The 18,999-nt window shown below is 46.2% G+C and overlaps 1 protein-coding gene across 3 annotated transcripts in view; it reads left to right on the top strand.

The window, feature by feature from the left end:
- Window positions 1–18,999, top strand: part of KCTD15 (potassium channel tetramerization domain containing 15) — a 44,123-nt gene that overhangs the window by 12,966 nt on the left and 12,158 nt on the right. For all 3 annotated transcript variants that reach the window (XM_027663727.1, XM_027663726.1, XM_027663725.1), the window contains exon 3: window positions 15,416–15,560. In XM_027663727.1, the coding sequence (XP_027519528.1) occupies window positions 15,416–15,560 (145 nt within the window). The remainder of the gene's footprint in view (window positions 1–15,415; window positions 15,561–18,999) is intronic.

Raw genomic sequence — 18,999 nt, 5'->3', positions numbered from 1 at the left:
GTCTTGCCCCTTTTGCAGAGCCAGTTCCATACAGGTGCTACATGGCCAAGGTCACAGCAGTCCTTGCAGCGCTTTGATGAGCTCTGGGGAAGGTGTGAAGTGTTCGCTCCTACAGGCCTTGTGTCCTGCAGAAACGTGTGCTGTGCTCAGACACATCCAGCACAGCCCCCGGGCAGTGCAGGGAGCTGAGGACCTGCCTCCTCCTGCAGCCTGGTCAGGGCTGCCACGGCAGGAGTTGCACCAGTCCCAGTGCCAGAGCAGGGGCGTGTGGCTTGGCCTCTGTGTAAAATAAAAGTAAGCTGTAAGAGGGATGTAATTACAGCTGGGAATGATGATGTTGGATATACCCTGTCTCTAGCTGGCACTAACTGGAAAAAGTCCTGAATTCAGTGTCTGTCAGAGCCCGGGGAAGGAGCACAGTGTGATAGATTTCCGTGTGTCACCGGGGCTGTTGTGGCAAAGCTGGAGTGGTGGCTTTGGTGGTAAAGGAGAATAGTCCCCCTAACCCTTCATTCCAGTGACTTCAGGAGGTGGAAGGGAAGGAATTTATATGGAAACTGACTCTTCAGACCTGTCTGTGTCTGCGTGCCCAGGATCTCCTACTAACTGGCATGTAGGGAGCCAGAGCAGAGCTGAGCTGTCTGCTGTGATAAAGGTGTTTACTCCTTACTGGACTTGATAACCACTGCCTTGCCCAGCACAGCCACAACCTGGGAAAAGCCTGCAGGCTCTGGAGAGGAAAGCCTCTGGGAGTACAAATCTTACTGTAATTGGATGCTGAGATTGGGCCCTGTCGATGAATGAATTATTTGTGTGTTTGCTTGGAATAATTGATGAAATGTTAAAGAAAATATTACCTAGCTGATGAACACTTTTTCAGAAATTATTTTTCTCTGTATACTTTTACAGCCTGAGTTGTGTGCGGTTCTAGGCATAAAGGGGGTATTGTGGCATCTAGGAAGGGGCAGACCAAGCCAGTCATGTAGAGGAGCAGATAGCAAATCAACACTCGTCTGACTTAGAGAAGTAACAGTATGGCTGCAGTGCTGTGCCTGGCACAGGCTGTTCAAAATTCCTGAATTTTGAGAAAACTGCACAGTCCTACCCAGATTACTTGCCTCAGCTAGTCAAAAGGAAGAGCAGGCATCTCCATGCAGTTCGTGCAGCCTGGCTGTGGTCAGGAGGGATGTCGCTTGTGGCCTCTGAGAGCAGTCCAGAGATGAACACTGAACAGTGTCTTCAGTACCTTCTGAGCAAACCCCAGCTGACATTGCCTTATCTTCCTCAATGATAATGTGACTAACGTGACTGTAGCTGAATTACACTTAGCACATTAGTAATTCTTAGTAATTTTCACCCTTCCTGCTTACAGCAGGTTGAAAACTAGTCTGGTTTATTAAAACTCACAAAGAGAATCCAGCAGACAAGAAGACCAAAATTTCAACATTTTTCTTTCATGTAGCACTCTACAGCAGTTTCTGAGGTTAGGTGGTGAAATACTTAGCAATTTCTTCCGTTGCTCCTTTTGCTCACCTGAGAGGGCACTTTGGTACCAAAGTGCACAGTTAAAGTATTTTTCAGCAGGCATTTTCAGGACAGTAACATGAAAAACATTAGGAGCATATTTTGAGAAATCACTCCCATGGGATGCTGTGGTTGTAAACTGTCTCCTCCTTTTATGTGCTGTGAGTGGACGCCCTTTCCTGCTGACGAGTGTGGTGTAAAGTATTGTAAAGATGCTGCACTATGAAGTTCAGCATCTTTACACTTAAAGAAAAGGGGAATCTCCTTTATTGATTGCTTCTTTCTGTGTTGTGCATGCAGCTCCCTCATGGCATGGAGTGGAGTTATGTAAAAGATGTGGATTCAGTAGCTTTGTGCTGGAAATCATGTCCTGAGGTCACAGCAAACCATACCTGTGGAGCACACGAGGTGTTCCCCCTGCGTATTTGGTCTTTCAACACACGTCATGTGTTTGTCTTTTGATTTATAAACTTTGGATTTATAGAGACCCTGCAATGGCAAGTAGGGGCAAATATCCCCCTGGTCTGCTTAGGGGGATATTTCATGAACTACTTAGGAAGTTTATAAAACAGACTCCCCAGATTATGAAGCAAGGGGGTATCTGTTTTGTAAGGAACATGTTATGAAATGAATTTGTCTCTAGGCCTTACTTAATTATTTTAATGATCCCACTGGTGGTTGTCGTAGGTGTCGTTCTGTGTGTATATTGTGACCTACATGCTTGTGATCATTTATGAAATCTAAAGATTTAAAAATACATTGGACCTTATTAATTCATTGCCTTCTTTCCCTGAAATAAATGGAGGTGGTTTGGATATTGGTATGTTGGGCCAAATCTCTCTTCCAGTGAAGTCAGTGAGAGTTTTACTGTAAGCTTAAATGGAAATAAAATAAGCCCTCTTCTTTTAGAAGACAGGCCTAATAATAAACCTGGCCAAAATAATCCTTACTGTAACCCTCTTGTCCTCTGTGGAGTTAAACCAGAGATGAGTACTGATGTGATGGGTGGAGAGGAGTTACAAGAACCTGAACATTGTAGTAAGATGCTTCTGCTGAGTGTCTGCAGTGTTTGCCTCAAAAACATGTGAAGGTGTAAAACCAACAGTCAAATGAAGACAAACTGTTGTGCCCTTACTGGTGCATGCACAGACCTTTCCTGGCCAGACTGCCTTCCCAAGGAGGTGACTGCTGGTTTTCAAGGAATTGGTCTGAATTTGTGCCTGTATAACTGAAATCAGAATTCATCTATTCATGGGTTAATGAAATCTTTAAGAACAAAGTGCATATTTAAATAGAAGAAATATGCAGGCATGCAAACACAGGATTCGTATGTGAAAGCATAAGGGAAGCAAGATCTCTGGAGCACAGAGTACCAAGCTGGTGTGGAGGATGCCAGGCTGGGCCTGACTCAGGCCATGCCCTGTGCTGTGATGGCCCCACGGACTTTGCCACATTTTTGTTATGAGAAACGTAGTAAGTTGATGAGCATACCTGGGCCTTGCAGTGCATCAGCTTGTTCCCTTGTGCTCTCCTGACACTAGATCTGGTGACTGGAACAGGTAAGTATTGCCAGTCACTCTCATCACTGCTATAACTCCACTGGTACAGAATTACATCAGGCTGGTGGGGTTCTAACCTGAACTGATAGCTAGCTGGGAGAAACTGCAGAGCTGGAATTCAGCTCCAGAGTTATAAACTCATAGCTCTGTCCACCAAACTGCCCTACTCCTTCACCTCAGCTGCTGTGATTAGCATGTACTTCCATCTTTTGATGCTTAAAAATGAAATGACACCTGTAAAAATTTTAGAGGGGTTTGTTTTTACCTGACTTGGTCTCACTTCAGATTCTGCCAGGCAGGACAGCTGTGAACTTCATAAGTGTGCATGACTGTGTTCCTTCCTGGTGCAGTGGCTGTGACAACTGTCAGAGCTGGGCACCAGGACACAGAGGCAGAGCAGAGGTATTCAGTGTTCACCTGTACTGTGTTAAATTAACTCTGCAGCAGTATGGTACGTGTTCAAAGGCTAAAATTGCTGCTTTTTTATCTGCTGAGGGCCGCATAGAGCAAAACCTGAAAGGAGTGCTGCTCGTGGATGCTGGGAAGCTCTTACGCAGCATTTGCACCGGTACTCTTGGTCAGACTCAGGAGGGATCAGTTGGCAAGCACTGGAAACTGAGATTTGCACCATAAAGCTGAAACGCTGAAGAAATCCCAGTCCAAAGGGCAGGCTCCCGCTCCGCCTCTCTCCTAATGGAGTGCAGATGCTCCCAGTGCTGCAGGTAATCCGTTTAGATCTGGTAGATGCTTTTGCAGCAGCAAATCTCTCTCTTGAGAAAGTGGACAATGAAAACCGGGGACTCTCTGGTGTCGTACTGTGTTAGGCCAACAATTTGTACCGGTGTGATTTACACCAAAGGCTGCAGCTCTGGCCTTTGGGGAACGTGGTGTTCCTTTGGGCAGAGCGCTGCCGAAATTCTGCCCTTGCAAAACTCACCTACAGTTTCATGGGCAAATCTGACTAGTGGAACTCCAAGGGAACCAGTGCATGACAACAGAGAAACTGGGTCCTCTGCTTGTGCCATGGTTGTCTGGGAGGGAACAAGGGCTGAATTTGGGCCAGTAGTACATAACATTGCTGTTGAATGAGGAAAAAAATTCATTGACCTTTTCTTAATCTTATGGAGGGGGGAAAATACAGCTTGGAGTTGTAACTAGTTTCAAACATACTTCCTCTTCTTTTCACATCCAGTTGTATTCTGTTTGCAGGGTTTAAAACAGGGACCTGTTTCTGCTTTCAGTTAAATCAGAGGATGTTTTGGCCTTGACTTCACTGGGACCAGAATCAAACCCATGACTATAGTATTGTATTTAAGAATGAATCTCTCGCAGTCACATAAAAAGCCAGGTTCAGCTTTCAGTAGCTCATCAGAATTCAACAGTTAACAGTTTACTTATTGTTTTAAAGTTCTTGCCGAACTGAATTGTGTAGGGCAGGTGTATTGCTGTCTCCTTCCCAGGTATGGGTTCCCTCTATAGACCTGAGACAGGGCCTCCTCCTTTCCTTGAGAACTTGCCCATGGAGGGGGACTCTTCCCAGCAGGCAGGTTGGTGGGTCACTTCCTGTCTGTCCCTGCTCTCTGGCTGCAATAACCAAAAACCTGCTGGGAATTCCTCTTCGCTTCTGCCTTTCATCTGCCAATGGCTCAGGCTCACCAGCAAAATCTGTTACATAAATCTTCCTTCTTGGTGTGGCTCTGGGGGCTTTGGTGGTGGTTTTCCCTTCAAAATAGCTTTTTAACAAGTCATTCTTGATGTTGTTCTTCAGTTTCTTTAAGTGAAGAGCCAGAAAAAAATATGTTGGGTGCAGCTTAATCAAATGTAAGAATAAACAGGAGGCTAAACATTATCCATACATCATTTGAAGCCTGATAATGAAAATATGGAGAGAGAGAGCTGGATGTAACTTCCCAGTCACATACATGCTTGTAGAGAAATAAGACCAGTTACAGTCTGCCTGTCTTTGCCCTGCGATGTCTTTGCACCAGAGAGAGTGGTGCTGTGAGCTGTGCTGGTGGTGTACAGCAGTAAAATGCAGCAGTGTTACACTGACTGAGCAAAATTGGTGGTTTACTCACCAGAGGATTGGCTGCAGGAAAAGCAAAGAGAGCAAGGATCTGTGTTCTTTCCATGTTATTCTCAACAACAGAAGGGCTTTACCAGTTTAGCTGATGTGTCCCAGCCTAATGCCCAAGCAGCATGGGCAGCTTCTTTTAAGCAAAAAGCTAATTTATCACTACCCAGAGAGGCTGGTATCATTCCTGTTCACAACAGTGGGGAGTGTCCTGGTGCAGCAGAGGCCAGTGTGGGCACCAAGGGTCACCTGGTGTTCCTGCTCAGCCCACATGGTGCAGAGCTGCAGAGTCCCAGGCAGTCTGTGCCTGGGAAATTCCTCCTGTGATTCTGGAATTAAGGAAAAAATAATAGGAAAAGGCTGCTCAGCTTTTGTATGTCTGGGATCAGAAGTAAAGGGCTGTGGCTCAAGCAGGTTAAACGTTGTAGCTGTTAAGGTGAGCACTGTGTACCAGGGTGAGTGTGTGACCTGTCACCATTTATGCTTTAGGAAAGGTTGTGCAGCCCTTGAATCTCCATCCCTCCTTCTCCTGCTCTGTGCTGAAACATCTTGGTTTCACAGCACCCACACATGAAAAAGATGTGAAGGGCTGGATTTGCACCCTGAAAGGGAAATGAGTTACATCTGAAATTTTCCTTCCTTCACTGAGTCCCAGTGGGAGTTTCGCTCTTGACTTCAACGAGCGAGGATTTAGCCCATTTATATTATAATATAACCAGTGTCTGCATGTTTTCAACCTCCCAGCACGCCCAGTTGTAAAGGGGTGATGGTAATGGAGGTAGTGTCCAGATTTAGTTTGATTTTAGAATCTTAATAAAAATACTGAGTTACCTTCCACTTGAAGTTACGGAAGGCAAGTGAGCTGCAAAAGAGCTGGCATTTGGGGCAGCCCTGCTCTCATCAGGGCCCTTGTAGGACCATGATTTAGGGGAAGGGATGGTTAAAGGAATAGCAAGAAAAGACTTGTATAGGCAGGAATGTTCTGTTTGAATTGTACATCTTCTCATGTATTAACAACTTACTTCTCTTGAGTGCCCGCAACTCCCACAGAGTTTGAACTGAAATGCAGTTCTTGCAGGATTGGGACCTCTGGAAAACTAGGGAACACTTGGGAAACTAAGAAGCTAGTTTAGGATTTTGTTTTAAATTAAACAGTTTTTGTTCTGAGTTGATTTTCATGGCCCAAATGTAGCGTAAATTCTGTGTTGAGAAAACATGAGAGGCCCAGAACCCTCACGGGGCTCAAATCAGAGCAGCAGGAACAATGGTATAATAGAAACAGGATACAATTTAAATTTGTATTAATGTTTTTAATCTTCACCAACTATTTAGGCAAAAGTTCAGTTAGAATGAAGTAAAAAGCAGAAGAAGAGCAAGAGTAACCTGAAATTTGTACTGGAAAAAACCCCCAGTAGTACTGGAAATCCAGCTAACATGCTGCTTTAACTTCAAGTGTTAAGTCCACAAAATAAAATAAGGAGAGGGGTTCCCAAATAGATGGGTATTACCTACTTCTGTACAGTTACCTGGACCTTGGCATATTTCACTGAAAGAATAATATTCAGCTCCTGCTGTTAATACATTCTGTGTTTTGAAGGTTCATAGTACATTGTAATATGATTTGTTTACTTTTATTAAAAATAAGCCAGTCAGCCAGACCCTGCTCTTCTCACTCTCCCTGAGTAGTTACTGCTTGTAAGGAACAGGAGTGGCAGAACTGGCCTGCCTTGACCTACATTAGCAGCAGCTCTGCCCTGCCATGGCCAAGGCCCCTGTTTTGGTCATGGATACTCCAGAGCAGCTCAGTCAGACCAGCTGATTGAAACTGTACAGTTAAGCATCAGAAATCATGGGAGGCTGTTTGTCAGTGCCCCTGGTACAGAGGAGGAACAAGCCACGTCAGTGGCAGGTAGGGAACTTTCTAACAGAGAAGTGGAAATTGTACCCTGTTAAGAACAGCAAATGCATTACATGACTGATGGGTTGAATAGATGTTGTGGGATGCTGATGTGTGCAGCTGAAGGAGTGCTGTTCTGTGTGGGTGTATCTGCTGTCCCTACCTATGGATGTGCTTATGTGCTAAACACAGTGAAAGGATTTGTAATGCAGAAATTAACATACTAGAAACTGTTTGTTTAGTGAAGTATTTTTATAGCTGTTAAAGTAACACACTAAAATAGGCAAACACCTGAATGAGGCAAAATGGAATCACTGGCCTGATGAAGGGCTGGATTCTGCCACTGATCCTCGTGGTTACGCAGCACTTTGCCCCTGTTGACTGCCCACGAGACAAGTGGCAGAAACAGGTCCCCAGGGAGAAACACTCTGCTGATGAATTTGGGACGAGTGACCAGTGCTGATGGGCTTAATCCCACTATCCTAGTAGGTGAAGGGCTGAGGGTTAATGTCCTGGGGTATCTGTCGGTAGGTCTTGGTCCGTGAAGTAAAGAACACACACAACACACACCGGGGTGATGAGACAAAGGGATGTCTGCTGCTCCAGAGAAGCAGCAGCTTTTATTCAGTTCGCTCGCTTCTGCTTTCCCACACACACACAATATAAACATATTCTTGCAAAAACACCTAGGAATGTAACACCTGCACACAGTCAAACAGCTTCACCATGGTACTCCTTAAAACTCAAGGCTGTGTCCATGGAAACATCCAATTAGCCTTACTGTTCTCCTGGGAAAAGGCCTAACTCTCTGTAATATTTTAAACTCCTCAAGCCCCACGGATTTCGTGGAGCTGCCACTTCTCCCCACAGGTTAATACCCTTGTAAACCTGGTGGGAATGAAAAACCTGGAAAGAGAAGTTTAGGGGAGCCTCTATTCCCTTAGTAGGTGGTCTGCTCATTGTAACTGTTTGACCACTCCTCCTCCTCCTTCCTGTTGGGATGCTTGGCTGAACGGAGGCTGGGCCAGGGTGGCTCTTGACTACCATGAGAAGTTTTCATGCAGGAAAAGACACAGGCTTCTCTACCTGGGATTAGTGTTTCCACTTCCTTGTCTTACCTGCTAATGTATGTCTAGGTGATACTGCTTCTACAAATTAAAAAATAACTGTAATGTATCAAAATAGGAATACACATATATTTCCAGGAAATTATGTATCAAATATATCGGCTGTCAAAGTGTCTTAAGTGTGGAGATAGGTTATTAACAACAGGCATCCCTCATCCTTACATGAATGCTTTGTGGTATTTCAAAAATAGTAGGTAATTTCTGCTTTGGTGGATTTTATTACCTGTTGCTTCAGTGACTTTAATTGATAGTAACAGAGAACAGCAAACACAATTGTCCATGCCTTTATTTTAACTACGAAATCCATTACATACCTAATTTTGCTTTTTAGTGATGTTACAAAAAGAAGAAAATAAATCCTTTCAGAACTTCCTAAGAATGATTCTGCGTGGTAGATTATCATGTTCTTTATGGATTATTGACTTTTAAAAATACATGTTGATACTATATAGACTATCTCTAGCCTGAACAGCCAAATATGAAGTATTAAATCTAGGTAATAGATCCTGCAGTTCCTTCAGGTGCTTAATAGTTAATGAGTGTAATATCCTTGAAAAGCACAGCAAAGTGAGCATATGGCTCAAAAAACTCCTATGGCATTCCAGGATCAGCACTTGAAGGGAGGAACAGGAGGTTATAGGAATTGGAGATGGATGAACATGTTATCAGTGAGTTACCTCCTCCACCCTTCTGCTGAGATTGGACCGTGCTCCTTGTTAAAAATTGAGAGGGCCATTTGGGGGTCACAGGCTTTAGTATCTCTGGTTCTCACAGGTCAGTTTTGTACCTGAGCACCTGTGGTGGCTCACTGGTGCCATCAGGATTGACAGCCCTGTACTGGGCCTGGCAGTGCCTGTAGGACAGGGGTGCCTGAGGCTGCCTGGGTGCTCACCCTGCTCTGACTGGAGCGCTGGGAGAAGGAGCTCGAGCACGTGCAGAGCAGTGCCCTGCCTAACACTGCAGGCTGGACCCTGCACTCCTCTTGGGACTGGAGGCCACTATCTGATCTGGGCTTACTTTTGCCAGAAACCCCTTTTGGAGCACACCTCTGTGCCTTCAGGCACACGTGGCTGCTTGGATTTCATAGTTTGCAGAGTAGCAGTTTACACTGTGAGTTTAAGACTCAGACTCTCACATGCACAATTTGCCCCATCACTGTACAAATAAAAGATTTAAAAGATGCTTAAAACAAAATTCTCCACAGCCCAAACACCCTCCAAGCCAGGCATACTCCTGAAGCAATCTGAGGTGATCAAGATGTTATCTTTGATTAAAGTGGAAGCCGTGGCAGAGCTGTAAGGGTGAAGCCTCTCAGGGTTTCTGCAGCGTAGGGCAGCCAGGTTGTGAGGACCCACACTACAGCCAGTGCCTCCCCAGTGCTTGCTTCCCTCAACTAGAGAAGGGCTGCTCAGACAGCAGGATGGGAGACTATGGTATAACTATACAACAGAGCTTTCTTTATGGACTGTCACACTAATTACAGCTGAAGTTTTAAACTGAGGCAGATCAGAAAACCTAGTGCAGCCAGATGCAACCTTCAGCCACGTTCCTCGCTGTGCAGGGCGTGAGGGAGCAGAGACAATGCTTCAACACCTCTCTCTCACACCTACTGTCAGGCCAGAAGGCAGAAGACACCCATTTGCTGGGTTACCTCTGTTCTCTGGCCAGCCCTGCCTGCTTTTCAGGCAGGCTGGGTGTTTTAATGTATCTCCCTGGGGAAAGCGGCTGCAGGTGCTCTCCCCATTAGGGTTTGCTTTGCTCAGAACTTGTGCACAAACCCAATCACTTTTATAGAAATAATGGAAATAGGAAAAACGCTGCTGGGAAGGTCTGGCAGCACTGTCCACTGCCCACCCAGCCTGTGCTGCTGTGGGCGGGATGTGGCAGTGCCAGCAGAGAGCTGGCTCCTGGCACACCGGTGGTGGGCAGGGCACAGCCACTTCAGAGGCTCTCCACTGTTCTTTCCCAGCAGTTACTTCCCTGTGATGAGACAAGCAGCAGACTTCTGATAGACACAGTTATGCAACCAGCAGTGCCAGACACACTGTAAGGCCTCTCAAGCACCTCTGCTCCAATTCATGGCATTTTTTCTATTCCAAGCAGATAACAGTATCCTACCCACCTTGAGCAAATATTTAAGAGATAAGCAGCACTGTTTATGCTCAGCAGCAATGACTGGACTCTGCTCACACACCTGGGAGCTTTGTTAACATGTCCCGTGGGGCAGTGTCAGGTCATACTCGGTGTCCTGCCTCTAAACAACCCTCTTCTTCCTCTCTGTGGCATTTCCCACAACCATCACCTCCTCCTCCAGCTCCACAGTCAGGCCCAACAGCCAAGCCCAGCTGGCAGCAGTGTGAGGCACAGGGAGAGCTGCAGAGCTCGCGTTGGCTGCGCTGTGTGTTCGTGCTGGGGAGCAGGAGGGCACACAGGAGGCAGGTACAGCACGGGGCAGCGAGGGCAGCACAGACCCACACTCTTGTAGGACCCACAGACAGGCATTTCTCTCTTCTTCACTTCTCCTCCCATAAAATTAAGAGACACGTTTTAATGACAGTTTGCTGAAATGTTCACTCCCTGCTGATTTGACATTGGGCAGAAAAAGTGTCTACAAAATCAATTTTTAATAAATGTAAACAACTAAATTATGAATGACAAAAATATCACTGAACAGTTAAATATTAATCACATAATTACTTAAATTAATACTTTTAGTGCAATATTGTGATAGAGAGCTCTACTTCCATAGTGTTGCTGCACTGGCTGGGCCGGCATATGGGGGACAACAGGACCACAGTGCCCCCCCCCAGCAGAGGGATTTGGGGACAGAGCAGTCTCGTGGTGCTTGCCACAGCCCCAGTTGCTTGTTGTCCTACAGGTCCTGCAATACTGGGTGCTCCTCTTAAGACCTCTGGAACCAGATTTATTAAGAAAGAACTTCTGTTTTCTGTTCAAAATCAAGCTGTCAAGAAAATGGCTTAACTGGCCCCAAACCAGAAAGTGACCCACTCCACCCCAAAAATTTTCCTGTCCCAGAGTGCCATTAAACTTGCTGACAGCAGTGTGTGACGTGCAGAGCCATGGCTGTGCTCAGGGATGGTGCTGGGAAGACCAAGGATGCTCCAGATGGAGCAGTGGGTGCCAAAAGCCCTAGTTGCTTCTGAGATAGAGTTGGGAGAGTTTAAGAAAGAGATGGTGTGTCATGAGCTCTGCTGTAGGGGCTGAAGTTACTGCCCTGTGGGCCCCCTCTGTGCTCCCACCTCGACAGGTGCTGCAGGGAGCTGGAAAATTGGTCACCAGGGTTGTGGGGGGTGGGCAGCAGCAGCTGTCTGTAGGTACTTGAAGGCAACACTCAGCTTCTTTCTCTGCCCAAGAAACTAAGAAAAGAATTTACTGGCACTCTTGTCCTTGTGGGTTGGCTGGCTGCGTTGTTTGTTTTTAATCTAATAAAAGAAGATCTTAATATCATAGTAAAATCGGTACAAAGCTGGAAACTCACCCCTCGGCGTTTTGGCGAAACATTATTGAAAATGTAAAAGCCTTTAGCAGAAACAACAGAAGCACAAAGAAACAGTAGAAATAGGATCAACAGGTTGTGTTCTGGATGTTGGGAGAAGTGGGGAAGTGCATCCAGCCAGGGCTCGAGGTGCCAGGGAGACCAGCTAGTCTGGGGGCTGGACACCAGCCCTGCTGGCTCTACGCCGTGGGGACGTGATGCAGGTGGGACCCTGGGAGGGTCGGGGTGGGCAGCACTGCAGAGCAGAGCACTGCCAGTGTCCAGGCAGTTGGGAAGAGCACAGTGGCAGGAGGGCAGGAGCAACTGAGGAGGAAGAATAGGCAGCTGGGAGGATCTGTGCACGGGGCAGATGGTGTGAGCATGGCAGGACCCAGCCAGGGAGGTGGAGGCAATGGAAAGGCACACTTGCTATACTTTAGCTTGTAACTGCTAGAATTGATCCTGGCTCAGTCTGCTCCCTGTATGGAAGTTAAGTATTGGACACAAATTTTAAGAGTGTTTCTAAACTAGAAAGTGAAGCATCTCTTGCAAAAAGGTAGGAATGCTGAAGGAGTCTTCATTGCTCAGACTCATCTTTTGCTGTGGGATCCAAGTGCAGCTCTGTTCGCCTTGTCTTTGTTTTCCTGTACCTCCCACCTCTTCACAAGCATCACTGGAAGTACTATTCCTGTGTGCCATAAGCAAGTGCCTCCTGAGAATACCATTACCTAGTTTGTCCACCAGTACAGTGTTGGTCACTGTGACAGCTCATAAAAACAACCATTTGTGGGATGACTTCTGCCCAATCTGAGCTGCAACCAGCCCCCACGACTTTAACTCATGGCACTGGAAGGAGCAGCTTCCTGAGGCTACCAGCCAGCCTAGTACCTTATTTCTAATCATCAACAAGTTTGGACAGTGCAAAGCCATTCCTGTCCCTTGTACTTGCTGGCTGTCTGATGGCCTGGGTGGATTTTGCTTCCATGATTCTGTGTGCAGCCTTTCATTCTGGCCACCACAGACCATCCACAGAGCTCTCGGGGTCTCTGTGGGGCTTGTGGAGCTGCTCCAGGTCACTGTGCTCTTTTCCAGAGCTTCACACATGATGAGTAACCCTGGCAAGCCAACTCCCCTTTTGAAGCTGCTGTTTGAGTTCTCTTGGTGCTCCCACAGTGTTGCATTTTCTGATTGACTTTTCCAGGTATGGTTTGTACTGGTGAGAAGGGAGAAGCAGGAGTGCTTTCCACAGGCAGCATTACAACATGCTGCAGCAGAGTTGGTTCTTGGAACATAGCAGCCCCCTAAAACGTCAAATAAATCCTTAAACTATTCATCACTCTGTTTTTGGGGTGGCAGTTAAGTCTTTCAACACTCTGCGAGTCTCTTTCCCCAGCAGTAATTTCACTGGTGAAGAAATACAGCTCAAGGCACTCCACAAAGGCCTCAAAATTCATGTTTTGTTTTCATTACCAAAAAAATGCTTCACTACATTAAAGAGTGGCCCATTAAAACTTTGTACCCTGTCTTCTCTGCGCCCTGTCGTTGTTGGCAAACCCTCCCCCATGCGCGTGCAGAGCCCAGCAGCAGCTTCTGCAGATCCACAGAGAGAGGGGACCAGGGCTCAGCCACAGCCCAGCTTGTTTAGGTGTCAGACCTCAAAACTTTCAATAGCCAGGCAGATTTAGTAAATGTGTCTACTGAACCTTAAGCTACCAGTGCTTCCTCTGCTTTCAGTCTGTCCCAGCACAGCACACTGGCTCATGTGTGTGTCCAAGGAAATGCATTAACTGTCTGGTTCCTGGAATAAAATGTAACCCCGTACAAAGCAACAGCTTTAACTGTCTCAGGCAAATGGCCCTAAAACAACAACGAAAAAGAAAACAATGACTTACTAGTCTTACTGAACTTTGTGATTATATGAATTAAATGTTGCCACGTGAACTGGACGGTGTTCTCTGATCCCATATAAACACTGGAGGTTGGAGAAAGCAGTAAACCTGTTAATAATTAGGTTTTAGGGGAGCATTTGGTTACTCTCACAAGTAATTCAGAGTAGCTGAATGCTGATGCAGTCATGATAGAAGGCAGTGAAAGCTGGAGACTGTGCTTAAGAGGACAGGAAGTTTTTTAGCAGAATTCAGTGGGGACTTGCTAAGTCCAGTTTTGTTTAACATTTCCACAGTTTAGTTAGCTATAAATGGCACATTAATTAAATTTGCAAGTATATTGAGAAGTTAGAAGATCAGAGCGAGGTGCAGCTGTGGAGAGCACATCTCACCATGTTGCATGAACCAGGACCCAGACCAAGTGATGCAGGGCACAGCCAGAAGCACCAGCACTGCAAAGGATGGTGGGGAATCAAACCTGCCCCTTCCCATCACCGGGATGGGCACTGGAGTCACTTCCATCCGCTCCCCACCCTGCTGGGCCAGAAAGCTCAGGGCGGGGTGGTGATGCTGGAAGGAGGAAGGCAGCAAGGCTGTGGTTGCAGCATTCATCAGCAGTGCTGGACATGGCCTTTGGCAGGGTTTGATAAGCTTGTTTTCCAGGGGAAGGGAAAGCCGTGCCCTGGTCTCAGCGAGGGATGTGGGGGGATTTCATGGCCCATTTGAAGGGGCGGCCCGATGGTGAAATCCAGGCGGCTGCGGGATGGTCTCTCTGGGAAATGGAGGAGTCCTCACTGGCAGGATTATTTAAGACTCGACTTTGAAAGACGAGACACTCTGCAGTTGGGAACAATGCTGCACTGTCAGAGAGATGGACTCAATTACTTAATAGGTCTTTGCTGTCTGTCTCCTGCGATTTCCCTTTCAAGAACATATATTCAGCTGGGTTATTTCTCATGGGAAGACAAAGTGTTGTGAGAGAAGCCAGGCATTTGGAGGGGAGAGGTGGGAGGAGCAGCAGCCAGGCAGAAGCCTGGTTTGCTCTCTGTGGAGCACACTCCTCAGGATGTGGAAAAAGCTGGAGTGATGTAGCTGGTGTGATCCTTTGGTCCTGTAACCAGCTGATCTCTCCGTCTCACAGGTCTCGCTTCCTCTTCTTTGCTCACAAAAGATTTGCCACTTTGCTCTCCTGCTGCCAGGCTCTGATCCCCAGGACTGCTGGTGGTGGCACTGTGGTCCCACAGGCAGTGCTGTACATGCTGCACAGGCCATTGGTTTCTGTTTTATCAAAACATTTTGTGTTGGATGGACACTGACAGGTCCACACAGCTCATCTGGGTTTATGGGCAGCCTCCCCTCTAGCACGGGAAGGCTCCCATGGCATTGCATCCAACAGCAGCCAAGCTGGAGGAAAAGCTCATCTCCAAGTAACCACTTGGTGCTGCTCTGTTAGGACGTGGTGAACAGGGATGTGTAATGGAGCCAGTGATTCCTGTTCTCCCCAGAATCACTCTGCCAGCCATGGGGTGAGCGTTTCATGGGCGCTTTCTCGCTGGGGTCGGGGCTTCACTGGCAGCCCTGGTTGAGGGCAGGAGGGCTGGGTGCCAGGGCAGCTGCAGGGCTCTCGTGCTGGTGTGTCTGCATGTGCACACGCGTGTGTGAGCATGTGTGTGAGCACACACATGCCCAGGGCATCGATCTCTGTGCACTTGTTTGTCACCAAATTAAGATACCGTGTTACCTTATGCACGTTGAATTGATGCACCTAAATTGGCTGGATATTCTTAAGCCCTGGGGCTGTAATGAGATTTTGTCTCTTTTGCCCATTTCTTTTTCTCTTCTTTTTTTTCAGAATAAGTCGTCTGTTTAATGGCACAGAGCCTATTGTCTTGGACAGTTTAAAACAACACTATTTCATTGATCGAGATGGAGAAATTTTCAGATATATATTAAGCTTCCTAAGGACATCTAAGCTACTGCTCCCAGATGACTTTAAGGTAAGGAAAGCTATAGTCTGCAATCTATTTTTTCCTCTCGTTCTGTCATTTGTTTTGGTGCCAGTTGGTTTGTGTGCTTGACCTAAACACACTTAACTAAATGTTGCTGTTTATTTGTTAGGATTTTTAGTACTTGTGTATTACACTAGGGATGCTGTTATTTAATAAATGGACCAATGGTTGTCATGGATACCATAAAAAGTTAAACGATGAAGCTTATGGCTAAATCAGTTTTTGTAGACTAATTGTATTTTCTCACATTTTTAGCTTATTTATCAGGGTATAACAACAATTAAGAAACAACATCAGCAACTAGCACTTACCAGGGTTTAATGCTCTGAATCTGAAAGAAATGTTTTAAATTTGATACTTGGAGGACTTGAACTGTATAAATCTTTTACTTGTTGGTATAAAAAGGCAACACACTTAAACAAGCCCATAAGAATTTGTGTGAGATATAACCAATGCAGATACTTTGACTTCAGGAAGTAATCTATTCACAGTTTGTGAATGTCAAAATATTCTTGGGAGATGGAATGGACTGAGGGTTTTTTAAGGAGCAGTGCATGTTTTCTGTGAAGTAGTGGCGCTGGTTGTTGCTTTGCAGGCCCTGATTGTTTGAAAGCTCTCCTCTCAGCCTTGTTTGTTTGGCTTCACACTTACGAAACTTCCAGCATTGTCACCCTCATGTATGAAAATTGGAAGACAAAAGTGTGCAAAGTGTAGATGACAAGATTAAACAAAAGCACTTACTCCAGGACAAATGATGAATAAATTGGGATGGCAGAAGGGGTGTGCTCAGTTGGAGGAGTGGAGCATTGCTGGAAAGGAAAGCTCCTGCACTCTGCAACCCGATTTCACTTTGTTGTGTTGGGTGGGCAAGATCACTTGGCCAGTTATGACTGAGTCAGTCCAGAGCTGTGGTGGTGATGGAGGCTCTAGCTTTGGAGTACAGCTGATCCTTGGGCTGCAACTGCTCCTCAGCCATTCTTGCCTGAGTTATGAGGATAATCATGTTTGATCCATCATGCGAGGGTCTGCAGTTGGTGCTGAGGGGACGCGCTTGTTGTGGGAGCACACGTCTCATCACGAGGCAGGAAGAAGGTTTGGCACTCGTGGTCAGTTTTGGAGCTCCAGCCCAGAGGGGCTGTCCTGAGCACTGGTCTTTCAGGCAGGTCAGGGAGGCTGCCCTGGGGGTTGGGGTGCTGTGAGACAGGGTGAGAGCACTGAGTGGTGGGTGTGAGAAAGCTCTTCACAGAGACGTGAGAGGAAACACGTGGGTAGCAGTGAAGCTAAAGAGCAGAGCAGTCCTGTGGGTTGTAAGATGGATCAAGTAAAGGGGGGTGGGGGGAGAAGTGGGACAGGTGCCAGAGAGATGCTTTAGCAGCAGTGTTGTGGACAATCTAGTGGGACAAGAAGGTATGAGAAGAGAGGGTAAAAGAGATGCAGTTCAAGCTGATCATGGCCTCAACCAGCATCCAGATTTCAGAGGTGCTCTGCAACAAATCCAGCAGGATTCGGCAAGAGCCTGGAGGAGAGAGTACCAGTGGATGCCAAGGACTTGTCTGCACAGCAAGCCTCTGGCAGGGCTGGGAGAGACTCAGGAGAGCCGGCGCTGTGCCCGGGCTCAGGCCATTGTTCCAGACCATCTCTTTGCATAGGGTTAACTGTATTTTATTTAGTTCCTCCCTGGGAGAGCTTTAGAGCAAACCCCAGGCTAATGAGGGCTCAAGAACAAAGCAAAGCATTGCTAGGTAGGGAGTAACTAAATCAAAATGCGTAGAAGAATGCGCTGTAAAGCTATATTAAAACTGCATTGTAAACGGATTTGACTTCACAGAAATCGTGTAATTTTACCAGCATGATTAAAGTGACAGAAGACAATAATCAAAGGCAGCAAATGGAATCACTTGGTGTTTCTAAATGCAAAACTCTATTTAAGGTATAAAACCTGACAGGTTTTCCAGTGAGACTTGCATTAAATGTTCTTTATGTCAAACAAAGCATTATCAAGTGTTTTGAATATTTATTAGTTTTTACCCCTTAATTTAATCAAGCAGTTTATTAGCCTCAAGGTTTAGCCAAGTTGCTTTTCAACTTGAATTGCTGCTCAGATGGTTATTTTGAAAAGTTTGGAATGTTAGTACCGCACCAGCGTTATTGTGTTTGCTATTTCGGTGTTGTTTTCAGACTAAGTTAACACTGAAATGCAGGAAAAGTGGGGTATGTGTTCTGAGGCTAGTGATTCTTTATTATCAAGTCTGAGTGGTGTGTTTACAGTGAATATTAATTACACTTCCAACTGCTACTCAGACAGAACTTGAAAGTGTCTCCCAGGTCTTCCTGCTGCAAGCAGCTCTCTTATAGTTCATACAGTTTTCCTGGGTTTGGGGGATTTTAAGCCACATGAAGTGTGTTGAGGAATTACTGTGAGTGGTTTGGCTGAGTTCTGCTCTGCAGCCAAGCGAGGTGATGGTGAGCAGCCCCTTGCAGCTCCCTCCTCCTGCACTGTTCAGTGTCCTGTGCGTGGGACCACAACGTACTGGAGCAGAGCACGGAGCCAGCACCCCCTGGGTCTGCCACGCTGCTGGGTTAAGGGGTAGCTGGCACAGGAACTGCTCCTCCTCTGGTGCCCAAATATTCTCTGCCTTGATCTCCACCCTGCCATCAGAGGTGTTTTCCCAGGACGTTCATGAGCAGCACGTGTCTCCCTCACTTCATGCAGAACCAGGACCCATTGTACCTCCTTGTTTGAGACTCACTCCCTGCTCTCAGAGAGCATCAAACAAAAATAGACATAGGCAATGTATATATAGTTACTCCGTCTGAAAGAGGGGAGGAGCACAAATGCACAGGACATCTGAGTTTTATATGGATTACAGAGGTCACCAGAATGACAAGGCCACCACTAATTTATTAATACAGTTACAAAATTAGTGTACTTTCATCTAATTTTAAGTCTTCTCAGACTGACCTTAGCAAATGGTGCAGTTGTCATCACAGAAGTGAGCAACTTTCTCTCGTAGCCAGGAGTCAGATCTTCACAGCACTAAAAATATAAAAGAAACGTTGAGTCAGAATGACAGTTTGTTGTTTCATGTAATAAAGAATAACGAGTGAAAAATAGGCAGAAAGAGCCATTTCAGCCTGTTCAGGAGTCAACATTAGGTACAAAAAAATACAAGATGTCTTTGGTACTGAGAGAGCAGCATCAGGGTCACGGGAGACACGGTATCTCAGTCTCTGTTGGGTATCTCTGCTTGTAGTTGGCAGATCTGTACTGACCCACTGCACTGACATCAGAACAGCAGCACAGCCAGCCTTGAGGTCACACCTCCCAGCTCCTCCCCAGGAAGATGCCATCCTTGTCATAGGTGACTGCAGAATTTAGCCAATGTGAAATCCACCAGAAAAAAAGACTTTTCTATCCAACAATAAG

Source organism: Corapipo altera, unplaced genomic scaffold (genome assembly GCF_003945725.1).
Source record: "Corapipo altera isolate COAL_440 unplaced genomic scaffold, ASM394572v1 140b, whole genome shotgun sequence".
Taxonomy (NCBI): Eukaryota; Metazoa; Chordata; class Aves; order Passeriformes; family Pipridae; genus Corapipo; species Corapipo altera.
Note: the sequence above shows the minus strand (reverse complement) of the source record. Positions and strands in the feature narration are given on the sequence as shown.